This window comes from Ornithodoros turicata, unplaced genomic scaffold (genome assembly GCF_037126465.1).
Source record: "Ornithodoros turicata isolate Travis unplaced genomic scaffold, ASM3712646v1 Chromosome48, whole genome shotgun sequence".
Taxonomy (NCBI): domain Eukaryota; kingdom Metazoa; phylum Arthropoda; class Arachnida; order Ixodida; family Argasidae; genus Ornithodoros; species Ornithodoros turicata.
In genome coordinates, this window is record NW_026999378.1 from 785,001 (window position 1) to 805,153 (window position 20,153).

At 47.3% G+C, this 20,153-nt stretch overlaps 1 protein-coding gene and 1 non-coding gene across 2 annotated transcripts; both read left to right on the forward strand.

The window, feature by feature from the left end:
- The first annotated feature begins 2,642 nt into the window (after positions 1–2,642).
- On the forward strand, positions 2,643–3,053 carry LOC135374213 (uncharacterized). Its single transcript, XM_064607209.1, has one exon. The coding sequence runs from the start codon at positions 2,643–2,645 to the stop codon at positions 3,051–3,053; it is 411 nt and encodes a 136-aa protein (XP_064463279.1).
- A 13,516-nt stretch (positions 3,054–16,569) lies between these two features.
- Positions 16,570–16,642, forward strand: Trnaa-ggc (transfer RNA alanine (anticodon GGC)). Its single transcript has one exon. It is a non-coding gene; the product is annotated as a tRNA-Ala (tRNA).
- The last annotated feature ends 3,511 nt before the right edge of the window (positions 16,643–20,153 follow it).

Consider the following 20,153-nt stretch of genomic DNA (forward strand, 5'->3'; position numbering starts at 1 on the left):
TCGTGGTATATGCAAATCTTGTGACTGCTTGGAATTTTATCGAAACGACAGCGGCGCCCCTCTCATGCCCGGATGGTGCGCTTACTGCGGGCATTCGCCAACGGAGCATGCCGTGCTTGGTGAGAGCTTCCGCCCATGCACTATTTCTGCTCTGTGACGTATTTTGAACAAGTTAACAGTCTCTGTCGCTCGTTGTTTTTACTTCTTTTCATGAGCAGACCTACTTGGTGAAGGTAATCCAAATGCAAGCGGTTTGCAGCCATCTTTCCGGGACTTCGCACAAATCGGGGGCGAAGCTGGCCCTGAATCAGGTGAGTTGTGTTTTGTAGCCAAGGGGGCCGGGGTTGGCGCTCGTCCTCCATTGTGCCCGACTACATACCGTAGTTAGAGCATTTAGAAGGCGAACTCCTCGTCTCACATGTAAATCGCGACTCCCTCCCGATTTTCTCCCTCCTGTGTTGCTAGTTAACCCATTTTCATACCGCCTAACAACCGATTGTAACACCCAGGTGTAGCATCGGCAGACGAGCCCAGCACTGAGTACACCCAGCAGGCCACCGGAAATTCTACTCCCCAGACAGAAGGGACTACATCAGCTACCCAGTCTACAAGCACGCCAACCATGCCATTTTAAATTTTCAAGCGCGTCGTAGCCAGTCTTCGCTGTTTTCGTCTTCTTTTGTTTTGTGGTGTAACATCACAGGATGTGGCAAATGGTTTGCCACCTATTGTTTTCTTCGTACTCCATGATACCTACCTGTCCTCGACATTGCTGTGATATGGAGATTTCTTGTGTTTCGTACACTGACCCAGTTGAGAAGTATCAACTGCTAGTCATTATGAAGCCGCTCACTTTCGCTTAACTGCTAGCGCAACTTGTTGGTCGTATTTTTATCCAGTGTTATTGTTTTAACGGTGACAGGTATCAATTGCTGGTCATTATGGAGCCGCTAACTTTCGTTTAACAGCCCAACTCCATGGTCGTATTTTTCTCCAGTGTTATTGTTTTAACGGTGGCAGGTATCAACTGCTGGTCATTATGGAGCACCTCACTTTTGTTTTAACAAATTTTTGTTTTAACTTTTAACACGGCTGCTTGGTCGTATTTTTCTCCAATGTTATTATTCTACTGTTGACAAGTATCAACTCCCGGTCATTATAGACCAGCCGTTAATTAAATTAATTAATTTAACCGTTTGCACAGCTTCCGGGTGGTATTTTTCTCCAATGTTGTTTTACTGAGTGCAATATTTGATTGTCTCAGCGTGTCTTACATTTATTGCGTACGGTGCACATTTCGAGAAGTAAAGTTGTCATGCATCTTCTTGTTACAGTGTTGTGCAACTTTGTCGTGCGGTTGATTTTGCATGGTAAAGCCACCGTCGACGATGTTATGTGGCACGCGCTACCAGGCCCACGAGGCGGCACACACTACCGTATATTCTGCGTGCTACGAAGTGCCGGAGCTGCAGCCAGTCCGCCTGTACCACTGGCATAATCGGTTCAACGTGCCACATGCTGTTGCTGGCACAGTGTAGCGTCTAGACTAAGCGGCACCCTTCGACCGACTCTCTGCGCGGCACAAAACATCACGTATTCTAAGTGTCAAAATAATGCAAAAAAGTGCCCCTTATTACGCGTCACACGATTAAGAGTGATGGATGGATTCGACAATTGTGCTCTCTTGGATCCGTCACCACCCGTCCCGTTGGAATCCTTTCTTAGACCATCGCGTTTCAAAAATACGCACATTAAGCGATCCTGATGTGTGGGAGCATTGTGTCGGTGAAGACAATCCCGCAGAATAACCAGAGGTATCTCGGCGCATCGTTTGGTGGAGGAGGATCTTTGGCGGCGCGGTCCAAAAAGGGAAAAACAATTCACAATTGTTTCTCTTGGCAAATCTGCGGGTTTTTGAAGACGAACTACGAGTCATTCGTTTAAAGGGGCGGTTACAACACCTTGAGGATAACGACCAAGTGAAGTACCCCATTATATTACCTACCGAGCATCATTTCACCACCTTGCTTGTACAGTGGGCTCGTGAGCGAGTGTTTCACGGAGGAGTGGAGTCTACCTTGTCGGAACTACGAGAACAGTTTTGTGTACAACGGGCTCGCGAGACGGATTTAGGGATCGGAGAGTAGCCCTACCGATGGCTCCGCTACCTGGCTTCCGAGTAGCGGCAAGTGAACCCTTCCGTACTGTTGGGGTTGACTTTGCGGGCCCCCTGTATGGAAGAAAGAGCACAAACAAGTACTACATCGCCCTCTTTACCTGCGCATTGACGAGGGCTGTACACCTTGAGCTCACATCATCATCTACAGCTGAGGCATTTCTCATGAGCTTAAGGAGGTTCGTGGCAAGAAGACGTGTACCGACGGCTATCTATTCGGATAACGCCCGCAGCTTCAAGCCAGCGGACAAGGAGCTGCGGGCACTCTGGAACAGGACAAAGGATCTTGAGGTGAATGACTACCTGACACATCAAAACATGACCTGGATATATATCTTGCCCGGAGCCCCCTGGTGGTGGTGGTGGGGGGGGGGGGGCTGGTGGGAAAGACCCGTCCGGACAGTGAAGACTGTAAAGTAAAGTTCTGGGGAAGACATCGCTCAGCTTTGAAGAACTCAGAACAGTAATGACCGAAGTTGAGCCGGAAGTCAACTCCAGGCCGCTCACGTACGCTCGCAGCAGTCCGGACGACTCAAACGTACTATGTCTGTCCTACTTTCTCGTAGGCAAGAGAGTTATCGCCCTGCCGTCTCAGCCAGCAACACAGTACGACGACCAGAATCAATCAACGAGGGATCAACTGACACGTAAAATGCTCTACAGAGAAAAGGTGATGCAGCACTTTTGGAGATGCTGGAGACGCCAATATCTCTTGGAGCTCCGGTCAGCACATCATTGTGATTCTACGTCCTCCAAGAGGCTACGACCTGGCGACGTAGTAGTGATTGAAAGCAACATGCCGAGGAACCTTGGGACATCGGCAGATCATGGAAACCTACGAAGGTCAGGATGGTCACGTAAGGTCGTGCCTCCTTAAACGCCAAGACGGCAAGACAACGAAAACTCCCGCACAGCATCTCTACTATCTTGAAGTGTGAACACCATATTGCGCGGTGGAAGGATGTTGAAACTCGTACGTGAAGAAAAAGAGGAGCTGGTGGCCAGCTGACCTGCATGCACCTTTCACTTTTTCTTTCAGTTAACCGAATTGCGTGGTTTCGCTCACACCTTCTGACTGAAGCTATTACTTGGACCCGCTTTCAGTCCTTCTGTTCTTCACAACACCTTTAAAGGTGTAATAATGTGCATGGCGCACGCCTTTTCGGGGTAATTTTGCTAATTTCATAATGGAGTACAGTTTAGCACAATTTGTCTCTTTTCGCATGTTTTGCTGTTCTCGAAAAATCATCTTTTCTAAATATCAACATTGATTAACACTATTGTAGAAACTTGTACGTGCTCGATAATCGGTAGCAACGCATGCATGCATTAGCACGTATCTACGATATCCAAGACATAATGGAAGCAAGACTCGCACTGTCAACTGATCTTTTGTAATGCTTCCTGAATTTTGTAAAATATGATACTGGAAATATGATGTTAGGCAACGAGATTTAATGTGCATGGCGTACGCTTTCAAAGGTGTAGAACAATTTACAGTGTCCTACATCACAGTTGATAAACTTGAGGGCATTTGACAGGCTTCAACGTCCAATCTCCCCATGCTACTTGGCCAAGTACCAAGATAGGTACGTCTCATTTTTCGAATTTTCAACCAATGTGGGGCGCATACAGGTAATATGGGGCCCATATTGCCGGCATTTTCCCCATTACTGTCCCAGTGTGGATTTCATACCACCAAGTTTTAAGCAATATGGGGATAATACTGGCAATACTGGTCCGATCGCCACCGAGCCCATGTGGGCCAAATATTGTGTGCATCCTGGGGAGGAAAGAAATCGCCAGTTTGGAACAGATGTGTGTGGGGTCCCCCTAGCTGTTGCTCGAGCCTAAACCACCACATTTTTCTGTCGATGCTTTTCCATAGTCTTTTACTGCTGAAATGTGAATACTTTCGGAGAAATACAGTTATGTTAACGTGTTCCTGTCCCGGCTGTGGCTCTTTGTGCGCTCTGCGGCTACGTTCTAATCCTAAGTACGTACTTGATCGGTCCTTTCGTGGTCCTGAGTTTGTTTGGGTCATTTTGAATCGTTCGTTTGCGCTCTGGCGCTATGTCGCATGTTTCCTCCATAGCTGTAGAAAAAAATAATAATAATAATAATAATTGGGTATTTACGTCGCGAGACAACTGAGATCATGAGTGACGCCACAGCGGTCGGTCTGTGGATTGCTTTTGCCCACCTGAGGGTTCTTTAACGTGCAATGAAAGCTCATCACACGGCACCCCGTATTTAACGTCCCTTGCGGAAGACGTAGGAAGGGAGTTGCCTCAGGACGGAAGCCGCCGATATTTCGAACAGAGACTGTTCTTCTTCTGGGCACCGTCCTCATCATTGGCATGGTATTTAAAGGGTTAGGTGTGACGTGTTTAAAGGTTCATGCGAATTGTGAGTCAACAGCCCGGAGGGAAGAAAGGTTCCGTACGGGCTTCTACGGCCGGAGTGAATGGCTGCTTGTGTGGAGGGGATTATGTGAACGTAGTGATCTAGCCTACAGAACCGTTACAGAAAAATGGAGGGTTCACGAACACGTGGAAGAAAACGGGACAACAGGCAAGAACTGGCAAGCATAGCGAAAGATAAGGAGGTTAGTGGTTACGTGGGGAAAATTCCAGAACGAGCAAAGTGTTTTTTTTTTTTTAGTTTGTAATACAAAGTTGTGGCATGCAATAAAGAAAGTAGAAAGCAGTGGCCATGCAGAACATAACAGATGATAATGGAGGTAGAAGGGAAAAGCATATTTCATTTGTGAACTGTTTCTAGGGTGCCTTGTGATTTGTTGATACCGGACGGGTGAAGAGCGTTGAACTTGTATATGAGATAAGACTCCCTATCACGTCTGTCACGTGTGGATCTAAACCCGGTTTCTAGAATATATAGTTTAATGTTGTCAAAATTGTGACCAGGAACGTTAAAGTGTTCGGCGACTGCTTTGGGGAGTTTGTTGGACGTGTCGGTTCTGTGTCCGGTAAGGCGGTTGTTCATTTGTTGGCCGGTTTCACCAATGTACTGCATAGAGCAGTCGCCGCATTCAATGCAGTATATGACATTGGAGCTTGTGCATGTGAATGCGTGGTTAACGGGGTGGGTGTAATTGCTCGCAGTGCTTTTGATGGAGTTAGCGTGTTGAAAGTGCTTGCATGTTTTGCAGCGCGGGAGGTTGCAGGGTCGTGTTCCCGTGTACAGGGTGCTCGTTTTGCTGATTTTGGCATTGACCAAGGAGTCTGCCAGGTTTTTTGCGCGTCGGTATGTCACCTGTATGGGATTTGTGAATATATTGCTAAGTCGGTCACTGCTTTGGAGGAGGGGCTCGTGCTTTTGTAGAATGACTTTGATGTTTGGAAGTGCGTTGGAATATCTTGTGATGAAGCTTATTTGGCACGCGTCAGGATTTTTTCGGTTTTCCAGAACCTCGTCTCGGTCGAGTGTGAGTGCCTTGCGACGGAATTCGGTTAGGAGGGAGTCTGGATAGTCCCTTTGCGCGAGTGTACTGCAGAGTTCGTCAAGCTTCTCAGCGTAATCTGTGTCGTCTGAACAAATTCTGCGTAGTCTTACACTCTGTCCATTAGGAATTCCAACCTTACAGTGACGCGGGTGGTGACTCTTGAAGTGAAGGTATTGTTGTTTGTCAGTTGGCATTTTGTACAGGGTTGTGATGAGGTTGCCGTTGTCTAGTGATATTGTAGTGTCGAGGAAGTTAATTAAGTGAGTTGACTGTTGTGATGTGAACTTTATGTTGCTATGCGCGGTGTTCCCCGGCGTCGGGAACTTGGCGCCCCCATCGCCCGGCAGCAGCCGCAGTAGCCTCCTCCTGCACTCACGGTTGAGTCGCCGCAGGAGGGAGACCCCCACGTATAGCTGTGCGTGGCTGTCCCGTGTCTGGGCAAAGGGGGATCGTGGTGGTTGAGTGGACCCGGAGGTTGTTAAGGACCCTTCGGGGCCCCTCCGGGAAAGCAACACACCGCTTTGGCCCCTGCTTCCTGCTTCCTGGATGGCCCGGCCAGGACTATTCAGCTAATCGCCATCTCCTATTTTCCTTACTTTCTCCTTTCATCTCCTCTTCCTTCTTGTATTTTCCCTTACTCACCTTCTTTGGCGGCAAGGGTCAACCTTGGGCAGTTCTTTCACCCTTCTGAAACTGCACTAGGGTATAATGCAGAGGAAAGTGTTAGCGTGCCGGGCACGCTCCCTTGGTTGGGCTCGATGGTGGGCGACACACCTGTGCACCGAACCACTCTTTTCCTTGTATGGATTCAGTACACTCAAAAAAACATGATCAGCGTCAAAAGAGGCGCTGCACCGAAGCACCTATGAACTCTCTCAGCTTAGACCTGTCTCCAGGGCCATGGTTCCCGAAATTCCTTGTGGCCCATGCTGAGGACGAGACGAAGCCGTTATCAAAAGTGTCACCATTCCTCATTGCAAAAGAAATTGAAAAAATCATAGGGAAATCGTACAAAGCAAAGAAGCTCTCATCTGGAGACATTCAAATTGCAGCAGAAAAGAGATCCCAAATTTCAGCCCTTGTGTCTATAAAGTAACTCGGTGACATTCCAGTATCAATCACAAAACACCGTATCCTGAACATTGTCAAGGGGGTGATTTCCGAGAGTGAACTCCTTGACTGTTCCGACATCGAGATCGAAGAAGGTTTGCGCGAGCATGGCGTTGTGGCGGCGAGGCGGATAGTGATGCGTCGGGATGGCAAACAAAAACAAACCAAGCACATCGTACTGTCATTCCAGCTGCACAGACTCCCTCAAACCACCAAAGCAGGTTACCTGAACTGCCACGTGCGACCCTACGTTCCTAACCCGCGGCGTTGCTTCAAGTGTCAACGTTTCGGGCATGGATAACAGGTCTGCCGTGGACAGGAAACATGTCCAAAATATTCAGGCAATGGTCACACACCAGAATCATGTGAGAACACGGTGCGTTGCGCAAACTGCAAAGGTGACCACCCAGTATACTCTGTTGCCATCCTCGCCAGCTGATGTCCGACAACACAGGACCTCGACTGACTTCCACTTGTTCTCCAGTGAATAATAAAAAACAGCTGATTGTCACGGGGCACGCTATGACACACAGTCATTCTGCCCGCAGCCTCAAAACGGTAACGATGCCTTTTGTCTGACTCTAGTCCTGTCTCATCATTGGTTATGGGCCCAGAGACGTACATGGATTGAGCGACTGGGAAGATTTGAAGTGGTAAGGCAATATTAACCTTTTGGATTTCCCTGGAATTCTTCGAAGAGGATGGCGGACGACGTAGTGAAGAGTTCTTGCATCGAAAAATTGGACGGAACCAATTATCCTACTTGGAGGTTTAAGATTATGCTTTATTTGAAGACGAATGATTTATGGAGCGCCATCGACAGCTTGCCACCAACGACCGCAGAAGCACGGACCTTGTGGGACAAAAACGACCAAAAGGCGTTGAACATCATCGTCCAAACCCTGTCAACTAGCCAGACTACTTACGTGCTTAATCAAACAACAGCGAAAGGTGCCTGGGACCGCCTAGAAGGAGTCCACAGGGGACGAATTCTGGAAAAGAAGCTAGGCCTTCGACGGGACCTTAACTCTATAAGATGGCGAAAAGAGGAGACTGCTACCCAATACATGCAACGAATTGAATCTTTGGGAGAACAGCTTCGTGGCCTCGGCGACAGTCTTGATGATGCTGAAATCGCCTCCATCGCCATCCAAGGGCTCCCACGAGCATATCAAGGTGTGGCACGAAGTTTTGACGTGTGCTCTGCCTCGGATCTCACACCTGAGAGGATGCGATATGCTCTTATAAGAGAAGAACAGCGGCAGACCGCCTCTGACGCTACCGATGAGACGGCCAAGGGACGTCGAATCTTTCAAATGCTACAACTGTGGAAGACCGGGTCATATTGCACGAAATTGTTATGCTTATGCAGGACGAGGTCAAACTTCACGAGGAAACATCGCGCCTGTTAAAGGACATGGAAATGCCCGGACTGTTCACCGAGGAGCCTATCAGCCAAAGGCACGGATAGCTAGGCTTGAAGAACAACCCGACACTTCTCGTGATTTCGCCTTGCGAGTCGCTTCATCTCAACCTACATGTGCTGACACTGCCTGGTCACTCGACTCCGGCGCTAGCAGCCACATGACCGGCAGAAAGGATGTCTTGCATGACTTCAAGGAGGATACTACCCGCAAAGTTACTCTAGCGGATGGGGCTGAAATTGACTGCGTCGGAACCGGGACAGTCATATTCACTGTCGACAATGAGGGAGTACGCAACACATTGAGAGCGTCTGATGTATTGTACATTCCCAGCATGGTAGATAATCTCGTGTCTGTTTCGAAGTTGACGGATAAAGGTATGGACGTGACTTTTTCCGGCAATACGTGCGATGTATATCTCGGCAGCGACTTCGTATTCGGTGGAACGAAAATCGGCGGAACTTACAAGATGCAAGCGAATGTTGCATTACCTATGGCACAGCAGGCAAGCAGAGCACAAGAAATTGAGACCGTAGGATGGCACCGCCGCATGGCCCATTTGAATCATACTGCACTCCTCTTTATGGCCCAAAATAATATCGTACGTAGATTACCAAGTCTACTTCCTCCGGTGACTGATTGCGAATGCTGTATTTTGGGGAAATTCGCGCGGCACCCATTCAGGCTCACCAACAGCCTGCCAAGGCGGAGAATTCATGACTTGCTTCACATGGACCTGTGCGGGCCTTTCCCGCCTTCATTGGGAGGAAGCAGATATTTTCTAGTCATAATTGACGATTGCAGTAGGAAGATTATCGTCCATTTTTTGAAACACAAGGATGAGGTGCCATCACTCATCCGTACAGCGATTCAACGGGCGGAAACTCAAACTGGGGCAAGAGTACGCACCGTTCGCACTGACAACGGCGGAGAATTTACTGCACATTGGCTCGAAACTTTTCTGAGCGATAAGGGTATCAAGCACGAAATGGACACACGGCCATCGGACATCCCGACACAAAATGGAATAGCTGAGCGCACCAACCGCACACTGCTGGACACTGCCCGGACCTTACTCCAGGATGCGCAATTACCACAGGATTTCTGGGCAGAAGCGGTTAACACGGCAGCATATGTACGAAACAGGTGTAGCAAGCAAGTACTGAAAGGAGGCATCCCCGAGGAAATTTACACAGGACGAAAACAGTCAGTTAGTTACATCAAGGTTTTCGGATGTACTGCTTACGCCTGGATTCCACCGCCTTCTAGAAACAAGTTGGATGTTAGAAGTTCTCCATGCATATTTCTCGGCTACTCCGGAGACACCAAGGGATACAGGTTATACGATCCTCAGCGTAAGCGAGTTTTCATCAGCAGAGATGTCACGTTCATGGAGCATAAAAGAGGTTCTGACCTTTTGACCTTGGAAGCGGACGATATCGCCCGACATCACCTACGTCCTTCTGTTGTGACCCTACCTGATTTAGATGTGCCGGAAGAACACAGTGACAGCTTTATAAACAACGACGATACCTGGTCCAGTACCCTGACTAACTGTTCGAGCCCGGGCTTAGCCGATCGCTCTGCATATAATGAGGAATCATCCACTAGTACCCCCAATTCTCACTCAACCCCCACATCCGTCAGTGAGCAGATAATACCCGCGATCCAACCGCCGCGTCGGTCGACCAGGGTATCAAGAGCCCCCCAATGTTTGCAAGTTGATCCGACAAAAACGACTTATACTGAGCAGCCCGAGGCTATCCAACAGGCCCAAGAAGTTGGGACTTCTGAGCCGCAGGAGCCTTCCAGCTATCCAGAAGCACAATCGTCGCCAGAGTCCGGAAAGTGGAAGGAAGCAATGGAAGACGAATTACGATCACTGCACGAAGCACGAACATGGATACTTGTCGACAGGAAGCCAGGAATGAAGGTTGTAAAGTCAAAGTGGGTCTACCGGATAAAACGAGATGAAAAAGGAGCAATTCAAAAATATAAAGCTCGCCTCGTTGCAGTCGGTGCTAGTCAAGTTCACGGCATCGATTACTACGAAACGTACTCGCCAGTAGTCAAGTTGACAAGCTCACGATTGCTACTTGCTCTTGCTAATGAAGAAAGCATGCACTTGCGTCAACTCGACGTCAAGACGGCGTATCTGCATGGTGTTCTCGAAGAGGAGGTATACATGGAACAGCCGCCCGGAAACACAATGCAACCACACAAAGTCTGTAAACTGCACAAATCCATCTATGGCCTGAAACAATCCGGAAGAACGTGGTACCAGACCTTAGACAAAACTCTGCGAGGCCTCGGTTACAGACGACTCGAATCAGATAGATGCGTCTACGTTCTGGAAAACGCGAATGATAAGATCCTCCTGAGCGTTTACGTCGACGATATGCTTATGGCCGCAACTAGTCAGCATGCGTTGCTCAAGGCAATCGGTGACCTGGGGAAAAAGATAGACCTGAAAGACTTAGGAGAGCCGAAATATATTCTAGGCATTGAAGTGAACCACGAAAAGCGTAATCGCTGCATAAAACTGCATCAGCGGAAGTATATCGACGAAATCTTGGAGAAATTCGGAATGGCTTCATGCAAGGAAGTCGGAACGCCGATAGTAAAGGGCTTGGGCACAAAACAAGAACACAACGTCGATCAAGATGGCGTTCACCATGCAAACACGCAGCAACAGTGCAGTCCGAGAAACATTCCGTACCAAAACCTTATCGGAAGCTTAATGTATCTAGCCCAAGCAACGAGACCTGACATCGCTTTTGCTACTAGTTATCTCAGCCAATTTAACAACAACTTCACCGAATCACATTGGCAAATGGCTAAACGAGTGCTGCGTTATCTCAATGGAACGAGAAGCACCGGGATCACGTATCGTGCTTCTGGTTCTCAAATCACAGGTTACACGGATGCAAGCTGGAATGAAGACGAAACCGGCAAATCTAGGAGCGCCTACGTGTACATAATGTCAGAAGGCGCCGTCTCCTGGAAATCAACCAGGAAACATCCAATAGCCCTCTCAACCTGCGAATCCGAATATGTTGCCCTGACAGAAGCAATGAAGGAGGGCAAATGGCTGAAATCCTTCATGGATGAACTCGGTTTCCGACAGTATTGCACTGGGGAGGTGCAACTCTACTGCGATAATCAATCGGCGATTAAGCTAATTGATAATCCCATCCATCATCAACGGTCTAAACATATCCAACTGCGCTACCTGTACGCGAGAAACGAAGTTGAGAACAAAGAGTTCAAGGTGTCTTACATGCCAACTGAGCACATGATAGCGGACTCCTTGACCAAACCTGTTCCCAGGGACAAGAACGCCTTCTGCGCAAGAGGCTTCGGCCTTGGCGTTACTTAGCGTCAACACATGCTTATCACCAGCTGGCTTGGGGGGAGTTTGTTGCCATCCTCGCCAGCTGATGTCCGACAACACAGGACCTCGACTGACTTCCACTTCTTCTCCAGTGAATAATAAAAAACAGCTGATTGTCACGGGGCACGCGATGACACACAGTCATTCTGCCCGCAGCCTCAAAACGGTAACGATGCCTTTTGTCTGACTCTAGTCCTGTCTCATCATACTCAAGATCTTGTCCCCGGTGGAAAGCAGAAAAAGAAATACTTCGCATCAAAGCAGAACAGAACATACCATATAAAGCAGCAAAAGCACAAGCAGAGTTTGCTAGTAAAGGCACTTTCTCCGAGGTGGCGCGCAGGGGAGTCGCACCACTGAGGAAATCTGTAGAGACCCAGACTTCTGGGTGTCTACCTCAAACTCCCCAGCAGAAAGGTGGAGACACGAGTGTGTCTCTTCCTGCTCCTACGTCTCCTGGGAGCGCCCTGGCTCGCCAGGCACGCAGCAAGGAGATAGCCATAACTTCCAGTGATGTTGATGGCACAGTCTCAGTCTGGGACGGAACCATGCCGGAACCATCCCAGACCATGTCACAAAACATGGAATTGGATGACGATGACTGCTTATCCCAGAAATCGTCATCCAGTTTGCCAGGTGTTCTCTCTCAGGGCAAAGAAAAGAGAGAGAAAACATCTGGTCGAGGTAGGGGCAGCAGAACAAAAGACATGCAGAAATTACCTCCACGAAGAATAACCCCCCCTTGAATAAGACATTCATGTACACACAGTCCATAGGGGTATGTACCTGCATCCAAGGCACGATGAAGATATTGCTCCTTCTCCTCTCTGTCTTCCTTCTCATGGGTCTAGGTAATATAATACAATGGAATTGTCGAGGTCTCTTTTCCAACCTCGGTGACATTAATGACCTTTTAGAAGAACAAAAGGCAGTTTGCTGTTGCTTACAGGAGACATATCTACATGAGAACAGTGTAAATCCTTCTCGTCGACATAATGTATTTAGAAAAGACCGCACAGACAGCACCCGCGCATCTGGAGGTGTCGCTGTCATTGTCCCACAGTCCATACCTGCAACCCCCTTTCCTCTTGTCACAGACTTGGAAGCCGTGGCTGTACAAATATGCCTCGACAGGGTGATTACATTATGCTCACTGTACCTTCCACCTTCAATTTCAATTGAACAAAAAGACTTCGAGCATCTTTGTGACCAGCTTCCTCCGCCATTCATGTTACTTGGGGATCTAAACTCTCACAATCATTTGTGGGGCAGTACAAGGCTGGATGGTCGAGGGAAAATGTTAGAGAGAGTTTTGATGTCAAGGCCTGTTTGCCTGCTTAACACAGGACAGCCTACATACATCAACTCTGCAACACAAAGCTTCTCTTGTCTAGAGATTTCGCTGTGCAGTCCCTCCCTCTTCGATTGTTTTGGCTGGACAGTCCAGCAGAACCCAAGGGGAAGTGACCACTTTCCTGTCATCCTAAAATTTCGTGGTGTTGCGAACTCGCTTTCAACACGGCCACCACGATGGAAATTATCTCAGGCTAATTGGGGTGAGTTTCGAATGAAAGCCAACCTCCATTTGTCATATTTTGAAGATATGTCCATTGAAGAAGCAAAGAGTGTCCTTGCCGGTATGATCATAGATGCTGCTCACAAATCCATTCCACAGACATCAGGTCAGCTCCCCAAGCGTCCAAAACCTTGGTGGACTGACGAATGCGCGAAGACGAGAAAGGAACAAAATCGTGCATGGGGCATCTTTCGTAGATACCCAACACCACATAACCTCCTTGCATTCAAAAGAGCACGTGCCAAAGCGAGATGGACGCGAAAACAAGCAAAAAAGTCTTCTTGGTGCAATTTCGTTTCTTCTCTAACACATAGAACACCGTCAAAGAAAGTATGGGACAGACTCCGGAAAATTAAAGGAGACTACCAGAGTTTCTCTGTTCCTTTTCTTTGTGTTAATGGAGTCCCCTGCCAGAGTTTAGAAGAACAGGCCGATCTCCTAGGTCAACATTTCCAAAGTGTGTCCAGTTCTGCTCATTACAACAGAGATTTCCTCTCTGTAAGGAATCGTGCTGGAAAACAAGCGATTTCAACCGTGGGTGGCGAAAATGACACATACAACCAGCCATTCACTATGGTAGAGCTCCGGCGAGCATTGGCCTCAGTGAAGGTCAGCGCTCCTGGCCCAGACGACGTGACATACCCCATGATCACCCACCTATCAGAGGAATCCAAAGAATGTTTACTAAAACTTTTCAATAAAGTCTGGGATAAGGGGCAAATGCCAATGGCATGGAAGACAGCAACAGTCATTCCACTGCTGAAGCCTGGCAAGGTTTCTTCAAATCCAACTAGCTACAGGCCCATCGCTCTCACTAGCTGTTTGGGAAAGACTTTCGAAAGGATGATTAATAATCGGCTGGTATACTTCCTTGAGATGAATAACTGTCTTTGTAAATACCAGTGTGGATTCCGCGCAGGATGCTCAACAACTGATCACCTTATCCGCCTCGAAACCACAATTTGAGAAGCCTTTGTCAGGGGAAATCACTTTATTTCAGTGTTCTTTGATCTGGAAAAGGCATAGGATACTGCCTGGCGGTATGATATTGTTTGAGATCTTCACAGTGTTGGCATACGTGGGCGACTCCTTCGGTGTGTCATTGATTTTCTTAAAGGGAGAACTTTCAGAGTTCGACTAGGAGCAACTCTGTCGCAATTATTTGTTCAAGAGAATGGAGTTCCCCAGGGCTCCGTACTGAGTGTCACTCTCTTTATAATGAAAATGAATTCTATTGCTAGTGCTATCCCTCCATCTATATCGTACTGCTTGTATGTCGATGATGTCCAGATTTCGTACTCATCAGCAAACTTGAGCACATGTGAGAGGCAGCTGCAGCTCACAATAAACAAACTCGTTAAATGGGCTGACCAGAACGGATTTAATTTTTCCGCGGAAAAAACAGTGTGTGTCCCATTTTCCAGGAGAAGAGGACTTTTTCCAAACCCTGCACTTTCTATAAATGGTCACAGCCTGACTGTTAATGAGGAACATAGGTTTCTCGGTGTCATATTTGACAGAAAGCTCACTTTCTTGTCCCACATAAAGACTCTAAAAGCTAAGTGTCTTCAAGCTTCCAACATACTTAAAATCGTATCACATAAATCATGGGGTGCAGACCGTCGCACGCTCCACCGTATATACACCTCCACGGTTCGTGCGAAGTTAGACTATGCATGTTTCGTTTACGGATCAGCACGCCCTTCAGTTTTGAAGGCATTGGACTCTGTGCACCACCTAGGATTACGGTTGGTGCTTGGAGCCTTCAGGACCAGTCCGATAGAGAGCCTGTACGTTGAATCGAATGAATGGTCTTTGCAAAGACGGCGTTCTTATCTTGGAACATCGTATGGTTTAAGGAATAGAGGTTACCCTCAACATCCTACATTGCCATGTGTAAAGGGCACTCGTTTCAAGCAGTTTTTCACAAACAAGCCCAAAGCTATACCATCTTTTAGCATTCGGCTTGAACGAGATATTGAATACTTTGGTTTTACACATTACGTCCATTCTTCCTTAGAGGCTAGCAAGATGATTCCTCCTTGGCAGCCGGCACCACAATACAATATTTCCCTAACTAAGTTCAATAAACGGGAAAATGCGGTTGAAGAAATACGGCATGAATTTGAGCATCTTAGAGAAAGCCTTGGTGATCATGTTGAAATATACACTGATGCTTCGAAGACCGACATAGGAGTAGCATGCGCGATGATAAGCGGCACATGCACAAAATCACACCGCCTGAACAATGTATTGTCGATTTTCAGTGCAGAGATGTACGCTATCGTTGTCGCTCTTAATCATATTTTACAGACACGTATATCATCATCAGTCATCTACATAGACTCCCTGAGCTCTGTACGTGCCATATGTAGTCCACAACCGTGCAAGAATCTATTAGTGAGACGTGCTAGGTACCTGGCAGCTGTTATACAAGAGAAAGGGTACAGTTTGACACTTTGCTGGGTTCCTAGTCACGTCGGTATAAGCGGCAACGAGAGGGCCGACCGCGAGGCGGCAGCCGCCCACGGCAATGACATCACACCCTTTGACACACCGTATGATGATTTGTTGCGAGAACTAAAAAAGATTATTAATGTAAAATGGCAAGATGTTTGGAAAGAACAAAGCAGTAACAAATTACACACTGTGAAGCCACACATAGGTAGAGTGGTACTGCAGTTTCAAAACAGACTACAGGAAGTATTATCAAGCCGCTTAAGGCTGGGACACACTTACCTAACACATGGACATTTGCTACGGGGAGAAGATGCACCCCAATGTGAACACTGTGGAAGAAACCTTACAGTTGTACATATACTCATTAGCTGCCCAGCTCTCGAACAACATCGCCAAAACTACTTCCACTCAGTTTTATAAATACTCTTTGCCTCTTCACCCAGCCCTATTGCTAGGGGATGAGGCCCTCATTCCTTTTGATAACATCGTTCAGTTTTTAAGAAATATAGGCATCATCAACGAATTGTAGTGTCTTATTGCCCCACTTTTATGTGTTTCACACCCTCTGAATTTTTTTACCCTGTTTTAAACTAATCAGCGTATTTTTAAGTTAAATGTCGTTTAAACTTCAACAGAGTCTTGGCGCATTATGATCCTCGTTGTCGTTGCGCCATGAAACCCCTAATTATCATCATCATCATATGCGCGGTGTTCAGTAGATCTATGAACTTTTGAAATTCATGTTCCTCGTGTTCCCATATTATCAGTATATCATCGATGTATCGAAGGTACACCGTGGGTTTTAGTGAGAGGGCGCTGAGAACTTTGTTTTCTAAGAACCCCGTCGTATGAATGTGTGTATGAGTGAGCAAAAATGTAAGAGTGAAAGGAGGGTGAGTGAGAGTGAGTGGCTGGTTTGTCGTCCCTTCAGATGACGCACCCCGAAAGTCGCTGGACAGGCGTGCTAGCTTAGCTCAATTGGTAGAGCCCTGGACCGGCAATCCAGTAGATGTGGGTTCGATCCCTACAGCTGGCTAACCTTTTCAGTGACTTTCATCTTTCACCCATGAAGATATTTGCGTATGTGGGTGCAACAGGTGTGCCCATACTTGTACCGTGTTTGTAGGTAGTATTCGCCATTGAACTCGAAGTAGTTCAGTTTAAGGACCAAGTCCATTAGAGCGAGTATGGTTTCCGTGTCTTTTCTGGTGTTTGTTGTAGAAAGGGTATTGCAGAGGGCTGTGATTCCGTCGTTGTGTGGGATGTTAGTATACAGTGATGTCACATCCAGCGTGGCTAGTATTGTGGCCCTACCAAGTGTACGAGTGTTGTTTATATCTCTGATTATTCTGAGGAGGTGGGGTGTGTCTTGTACATGCGATGGTAGTGTTGTCGGAATATGGTTTAAATAGTTTTAATATGGTTTAAATAGTGGTCCGGGAATTTCGAGAGTCTTTCTGTTGGTGTGTTGTTATTAGATACAATTGGCCTGCCGGGGATGTCAGCCGTATAGAGCTCGTTGGCGTGTACCTTGTGGATTTTGGGCAGTAAATAGAAACGACCTGCGCCTGTGTTTGATGGGGTGAGATATCTGAGGTCATCACGTGTGATGAGCTTTCGTTCGTGGAGGTCCTGTATGGTAGGGGTTATTAGCGCCGTGTACTCCTTTGTTGGGTCATGGTCCAGTTTGAGGTAGTGTTGCATATTGTTGAGTTGCCTATGAGCTTCAGAAATATATTTATCTGTGGGCCAGATGACGATACTCCCACCCTTATCTGCGGGCTTGATAATGATATCATCTCTGTCAGCTAGCGCTTTGATGATGCTGTGTTTTAGTAAGGTTGTGACCACGCGAGCTTTGGGAAATACCGCGAAGGATGTCGTTGCTTACTTGTTTAATGTACAGGTCTAATGCGGGTTCTCGGCCGTGATTTGGCGTCCAGGTTGATGGTAGTCAGAGGTCGTCGTTGTTTTCTTGTGTTGTATGAGCGACGAATTCTCTAAGGCGTAGCCGTCTCGCAAAGTCTGATATATCTTTGCGGATTTCGTATTCGTTAACGGAATTGAGTGTAGGGCAAAATGTTAACCCCCTAAAGAGGACTTGTAGTTCGTCGCTGGTTAGTGAGCGTGATATATCTATTACGGTGCTTGCGTCAGCGTTTTCTCGGGGTGGCTCAGCGATGTTGCGGAGAGTTGTGGTTGTGGTGCTGGAAATAATTTGTTCGGCTACTGCGTGTGTCGTGTTAGTGGGTCCGGTATCCGCGTCGTTGTTGGAATTAGGTTTTCCGAGTTTTGAGTGTTCCTTGTTAGCTAGCTCGCGGTTGAGTTGTTGAATGTGTAGTTCGAGAGTGTTTGCCTCCGCGTCGGTGAGACTGATATTGTTCATATGGGCCTGGATCGTAGCGAGTGGCGCGTGGCACTGTTTCTTTAATATTTCTAGAAACGTACGGGCTGTGTTGTTAAAGGCTGATGCCCACTCTAGCTCTAGTTGAGGTGTCAGTTTTCCTAATGCAGGAACTGTTTTAGGGGTGAGGCCTTTAGGTACTGTGTTGTGAGCCAGGTGGTGGGTGTATATCCGTAGATGATGTAGGTATCGGTTACGTTTCTCCATAAGTTTTCGCATTCGTAGAAAGTTCGTTGTCTGCATGGTAGGCTGGTGATTAGATAGTCAACGGTGTTTTCTGCGTGATGTGCGCGTGCGTCGTGTCTGTGGGGTCGGTGGCTGTGGAGGCTCGCTGTGTTCCTCGATGTCATCTGTCTGTGTTTGCGTGCTTGTGGTTTTCCGTGTCACAGTTTGTCCGTGCGGGTTGTGTTTGGAGTGTTGTCGTTTGCCGCGTGGGTATGCGTGGGTGCAGTGGTCGTTGTGGTCCCCTTTGATGCCATCGTGTGTTCTGGCCAGGTTGAGGATGTTGTGTTTGAGCGTTTGTCAGTGCAGGACGGCATCTATGGACCATTAGGTGTTTGATGTTGTGTGCCATAGCTCGTACGCCTGCGTGGTTTGGGTGGATGCCGTCCCGAGGTAGATGCCAACTCCCTTCCTACATCTCTACCCATCTACGCTCGCGGAAGACGGCGTGTCTAAGCAACTTGTACCCTGCCACCAAGGTGCTGGCGTCCTCGGCCGGGTTCGAACCCGCGATCTCGGGATCAGAAGGCGAACACGCTACCGACTGAGCCACCGAGGCCGGTGTGTTGTAGAAAAATGATGACAATGGTATTCTTCACGACTTCAGCAACAAACATAAAACATTGTCCACTCGTGATGTTTCTATAGTCCTGCGGACCGTGGCTGCTCTAATTTAAAATCACAATTTTGATGTCTGCTTTGCAAGCTGCCATGCTCTTGGGGTCACGTAAACGTGGGCATCCCAGATTGCATTGCCAAGGCGTTCGCAGAATTCGCAGTTAAGCCGTCCGCCGGCCCGCTCAACTGCTATGCGGGAACCCGGCGTTGCAATGGCCAATTTCGCGTGGAGGAACACCACGTAAAGAACCCCTGGAAGCATGAATGACGCTAACTGGATGCGAACAAATCTAGTGCACCCTGGCCAAATGAATTTTACGGCATTGCGCAAAATGGGCAGGGCCCTTGTTTGAGTGAGTACACTCTAAATAATTTTACACCTTAAAGGGTGTAAAAGAACATGTGCATGGCGCACACCTTTTAAGGCGTAACGGAACACCCTCAAGAAATCAAGGGTGCAATTGTATGGAAGGGTGTAATGTAACCTGCAAACCATAGAAGAGGCAGCTGGAAATTATTACAGCTTCAATGCTAAAATATAGTGTTTTTAGTTTTTACAGAAGGCACATGCTTGGTACTTTGGAGTGTCATTGTTGCTATATCTTGGCATCACTCTTCGATCACAGCCATGCAAAATATTCTTTAAAAAGCCAAGAATATACTTTTCTCACACTGAACTTGTAATACTTTCCAGGTATACTACTCAGCTCTACCCTGTGTGAAGCAAAAATAGGACATTGCAGACACATGTTGCACAACACACACATGTTATAGGTGATTGATGTGGGTATATGTGGGCATCATACATATCAGTCACAATCACAGGAACTGAATAGTTATGCTTTTATTAGGTTGACATTATGCCATGCCGCATACATATCCTACATTACGTAGGCGTGAAGGTATTCAAACGTATAACTTAATACAGCTTTATCACATAGTAGTATTTTTATATTTCCCAGTCATCTAACCTTGAGGGGTTAGATGACAGTGTACCAAATGTTGAGTAACTGTGCATTTGGTCTTTATATCACAACTTGTATCACAAGCTTAAGTTCTGAGTACCACAAGCACTCCAACACTGCATAGGAACAGGAATACATTTAGCCTGTGTAATGGAGCCTGTCCCACCTCCATATGCACCCTCCGTTGCACCCTCATCACACCCTCCTGACAATGTCTCATAAAAGGGTGTAATTCACCATAGTTACACCCTCGAAAATTTCAAAAGTCAAGGTTCTAGGGTGTAAAATAGGTGTAATACATGAGAATACACCAATTTTACACCTTTAAAGGTGTGAAA